Source organism: Sebastes fasciatus, chromosome 9 (assembly GCF_043250625.1).
Source record: "Sebastes fasciatus isolate fSebFas1 chromosome 9, fSebFas1.pri, whole genome shotgun sequence".
NCBI lineage: Eukaryota > Metazoa > Chordata > Actinopteri > Perciformes > Sebastidae > Sebastes > Sebastes fasciatus.
In genome coordinates, this window is record NC_133803.1 from 29,759,537 (window position 1) to 29,764,846 (window position 5,310).

Sequence of the window (5,310 nt, forward strand, 5' to 3'; positions counted from 1 at the left end):
GTTCTATTTAGTGTAACAGCCATTCCAGTGAGCCAGCATGCACAACACCAGGGCCATAAACAATGTTTTTAATTACACCTGTGTTGTTTACCCTGTAATGACGTGTCATATTGCCTGGCTCTTCAGAACTAGAATTACCGCCTCACGATTGTATGCACCAGCCAGGGTGCAACCAGGACTTTTAACTGACTTAATTAACACCACAACTCAGGGTAGATACTGATTAGTTAGGTGGATAACCCATTCTAAAGTCACATCAAGTTGTCCTGTGATTCAGTAATTAAGTTCAACCTGTACATTTGCTGTTATCACTGATATTTTCTACAGTATTTCTTTCTAATTCAAAAACCACATGCCTCCAGGACGGGATATGGAAACCTAACTTTGTCATAGCAGGAAAATCACAGGTGTTCCTATTAAAATTAACGATATCTCCGGTGCGTTCAAGTGAGTCAGCATGCACAATACGAGGAACCTGAAACTGAATCAGCCAAATTCATTTTATTATTTACACCTGTGTTTTTCCTGCTGTGACTTGTCAGAATGTGGAAAAGCTTACATCAAACTGTTTTACATTAAGGGTTAAGGCCATTTTTTTCTCCAGGTGCAATATATTGTATAACAGGAAAATAAAGAATAACTCAAACATCATGTTTGGTGAGTATTTTTATGCAGAAGTTAATCCTAAAAGCAATACATCACCAAATAACATGTTATGAATACATGTTTAGACACATGGCACGTGTGTAAAAACATCTCAAAAAACAAATGATTCATAGAATCACTTTTTAAAAAAATGAGAAATTAACATTTCTCATTCATCTAAAAGAAAGAACCAAACAATTTTAAATGACATGTTTCAATACCTGCATGGACCAAATTCATTCTTTACTCACTATTCTAAATTAAATCAGAACTTTTCATGGTTATGGAATCCTGAAGACGATTTACGTAACAACTCAATGATGAAGTAATATTACAAAAATAGTACAGCCTTGAATCTATTCAATTCTGATGCCAAAATATGTTCAGTAAAACCTGGGATGGTGTGTCGTAGATGGCAATTAGTCTTTTCTTCATTTGCTGACTGCTACAATCTGGCCAATGAGCAACCCAGATAAACACCAACATGTATTTTGGTGCATGTCTCATGATGTCTTGTATGATGCCCCATAACACAACCTTAGAAGTCACTTTGTTGCCGCCTTGTGAGCAAAAAGTGTTTATTGTCCCAAAATTGGTACAAAATGCAGTGGGAGCGGACTGCACAGCTCCTTCTTTACTTCATCTCTGCTTGGGACGCTTTGACTGCGTGGTGTCGGACGTTGTTTCGGCTGCTTTCTTTCTAGAAGCTCTTTCGTTGGGATCATACATAGCGTTCCTGAGGAAGCGTGCAGCAGCCCCCTTATCCAGACGGGCAGCTTTCTTCCTGTCTGTAATCTCTTTCACTTTGTTCATGTACGTCCTTATTCGCTCCTGGAGAACAGAGAACGGTTACGGAGGAATTACACAATGCAAATAAACAGAGAAAGCGTGAACATGTCAAAGAGAAAACATACGTACCAATTCCTGTTTGATTGCATGTTCTCTGGGATTTACTCCTTGTGTAACCAAGTACACTGTTAACACAAACAAAAGTAAGACTGCATGTCAGAAAGAATACGGATACAAAGCCGAGACAAATTCAATGAAAACAAATCCAATATATATATCATAGAAATAAAACTGATAGTATCTGTTTGTATCTCACAATAACTGTCATTTCCTCACAGAATCTTTGCTTCAGAAATCATATGTGCAGTCATTAAAACCCAGCCATGCTTTTCCATTGTTGTATAAATATATATGTGGATAACTATATGATGGCACATGAAGTCCACAATTGCATACATCTTGTTTACTGTATTTCACAAATCCTTTGGCATGCAATATAATCAAAATAACATAGATTTTGGTGCATGTGCACAAACAAATTAACAAATTTGTGACCAAATTGAAGCAGTGCATTTGGCTTTTTGGTTTACTTTCATATAGTAAATTCAGTTTCATATAATACTACCTGCCTTAAATGTATATTCCCCAAAATCCACAAAATAATCACAGTAAATACAGGAAAAACACTTACTCCAGAATAATGAATTCAGGGTGTAGGCAGACATCAGATCCAGCTTGGCTTGATCCAAAGGGTCCAGCTGTCAATAAACCAGATTTAGTTTCATTAGCACCAGTTGTATAGAAAGCATCACGGTCATTTACTTGCAAAAATGTCATTAACACAGAAGTAAATAAAAATGTGCACTAGTTTGCTCTACATCACAGACTGCTGGGTACACTGAAGCATCATATTTTATTAGATTATAGTAACCAGTGAATACCGACATTAGAATAGGTGTAAATGGTTTGTCTAATTGTGTCTTAGCCTTGTGATAGACTGGTGACCTGGTGATGTGCCCTACCTCTAGCCCAATGTGAGATGCAAGCCTCAACAGGTTAGGTGTTATTCATGGATCATGGATCACAATATTTTCCTGTGATGTTTGGTGGAGTGGGAACACTACGTCTCACAAATGCAAGTTACTTGGAGACTTTTCACCTCTGTTTTACGCATCTAAACAACCAAGTATGTTTGTCAGACTCCACAACCAGCACTGCCCCCAGTAGACCACTTACACACACAAAAACTGACAATAACCTGATATTTACAGGTGGAATTTAATTCATTCATTCATTCTCACTGTGCAATATCATTTTCCACTTGTGCAATTTTGTTAAGTCTGTTTATTGTCAATACTGTATATACTGCTCCTATTTTTATACTTCCTTCTATTTAAATGGTTCATATTTTGTGACACTTTGCTTAGCTCTTTTTTACTGTGTTAGCTGATGCATCTTGTTTTGTGCACTATCTCCTTTGCTGCTGCACACTGAAAAATGACCCACAGGGGGGCTAATAAAGGAATATCTGATCTTATGTTATGTTATGTTATGTTGGCAATCTGATTAGTGACATTTTGACTTGTCAAAGAAGGAAAAGAACAAGTGTTACTGATATAAATGGCTGTGACTGCTTTCTTTTTTTTCTTGAATCCTAACAATAGTTTGATGAATAACAGTGAAAACAGGTCTTCAGCCTGAAGTTACCTTCTGCAGCAGGTCGTTCCTGGGCATCGACATCAGCTTCTCCAACATGGTCTTAACAGAAGAGGCTGAGGAGTCGAAGCCTGTGAGCTGCTCATCTATCTCATGAGGGTAATCCTCAGTCCCGCTGTCTGCTGCCATTCTCCTGTAACATAATGTAGAGGTCATACAGTGTTAAACAGCTGGTTGTTACATGATTGTTTCATCAGACAGCAGGAGAAAGCTCTCATTCAATCCCTCATGATAGCTAGGTAGCTAGTCAGATAGCTTTCGCATGCTGCTGACCGGATGACAGGAGCACATGGGCAGAATAAAGTGGCAATAATAACTTGCGTATTAAACAACGTATAACTTGTTTAACGGAAATGCAAGTCCACTGGAAACGAAACGATATTTAACTATTTCTGTTTTACCTTTTTAGCACGCAGCACGCTGTCGCCAAACAGGAAGTGACGTTTAACTTCTTCTTCTTCTTCTTCTTCTTCTTCTTCTTCTACTCTACATTCTACTCTACTGCCGTCTGCCGTTTGTTCATGACATTTTTTCGACATAAAATATAGTATGACTTTTTTTATTTTTAATTCAAAATGCTATACTATGACATTTGTCCATGAAATTTTGTGACATACTATACTTTGACTTTTTTCAAGACATTTTTCGAAATATTATACAATTATTTTTTTTCAAGAAAATTTTCGAAATATTATACAATTAATTTTTTTCAAGAAATTTTTCGACATACAATATAGTATGACTTTTTTTCAAAAAAAATTCAAAATGCTATATTTTGACTTTTTTCAAGAAATGTTTCGAAATATTATACAATTATTTTTTTTCAAGAATTTTTTCAAAATATTATACAATTTTTTTTTTCATGAAATTTTTTGACATACAATATCGTATGACTTTTTTTCAAAAAAAAATTCAAAATGCTATATTTTGACTTTTTTCAAGAAATGTTTCGAAATATTATACAATTATTTTTTTCAAGAAATCTTTCGAAATATTATACAATTATTTTTTTTCATGAAATTTTTCGAAATATTATACAATTATTTTTTTTCATGAAATTTTTCGAAATATTATACAATTAATTTTTTTCATGGAATTTTTCGACGTACAACATAGTATGACTTTTTTTCAAAAAAAAATTCAAAATGCTATATTTTGACTTTTTTCAAGAAATGTTTCGAAATATTATACAATTATTTTTTTCAAGAAATCTTTCGAAATATTATACAATTATTTTTTTTCATGAAATTTTTCGAAATATTATACAATTAATTTTTTTCATGGAATTTTTCGACGTACAACATAGTATGACTTTTTTTCAAAAAAAATTCAAAATGCTATACTTTGACTTTTTTTAAAAAAGTTTTTCGAAATATTATACAATTAATTTTTTTCAAGACATTTTTCGAAATATTATACAATTATTTTTTTCAAGAAATCTTTCAAAATATTATACAATTATTTTTTTTTAAGACATTTTTCGAAATATTATACAATTAATTTTTTTCATGAAATTTTTTGACATACAATATAGTATGACTTTTTTTCAAAAAAAAATTCAAAATGCTAAACTTTGACCTTTTTCAAGAAATGGTTCCAAATATTATACAATTAATTTTTTTCAAGAAATTTTTCGAAATATTATACAATGATTTTTTTTCAGGAAATCTTTCGACATACAATTTAGTATGACTTTTTTTTAAAAAAAATTCAAATTGTTATACTATAACTTTTTTTCATGACATTTTTTGAAATACTATACTTTGACTTTTTTTCAAGAAATGTTTCGACATGAATTCATTGCATCATATGTCGAAACATTTCATGATAAAAAATTCATAGCATATTATGTCGAAAAATTTCTTGAAAACAAGTCGAAGTATAATATGTCAAAAAATGTCATGAAAAAAACTAATTGTATAATATGTCGAAACCTTTCTTGAAACAAAGTTAAAATGAAACAAAGTTAAAATGCAGTATGTCTAAAGTTAATGTTAATGTCTAAAGTTAAGTCAACTAACTTTACTTTTTGACAGATATTCGTGCTTAAACTCAGAGAAGATGAGTTTAATGCTAACAACTGGGTTAGCATCAGCTAACCTATTAGCCTGTCTGAAGGCAGGTGTTGACGTTACCATGGTAACCAGAGGCGTCACCCTG

At 32.8% G+C, this 5,310-nt stretch overlaps 1 protein-coding gene across 1 annotated transcript; it reads right to left on the reverse strand.

The window, feature by feature from the left end:
• Positions 1-648: 648 nt before the first annotated feature.
• c1d (C1D nuclear receptor corepressor) lies at positions 649-3,695 on the reverse strand. The gene is made up of 5 exons (XM_074647129.1): positions 3,552-3,695; positions 3,142-3,283; positions 2,126-2,192; positions 1,564-1,619; positions 649-1,476 (listed from the first exon to the last, which is right to left on the reverse strand). Exons 2-5 carry the CDS (start codon positions 3,277-3,279, stop codon positions 1,285-1,287), a joined length of 453 nt encoding a protein of 150 aa, XP_074503230.1. The 5' UTR covers positions 3,280-3,283; positions 3,552-3,695; the 3' UTR covers positions 649-1,284.
• Positions 3,696-5,310: the final 1,615 nt, after the last annotated feature.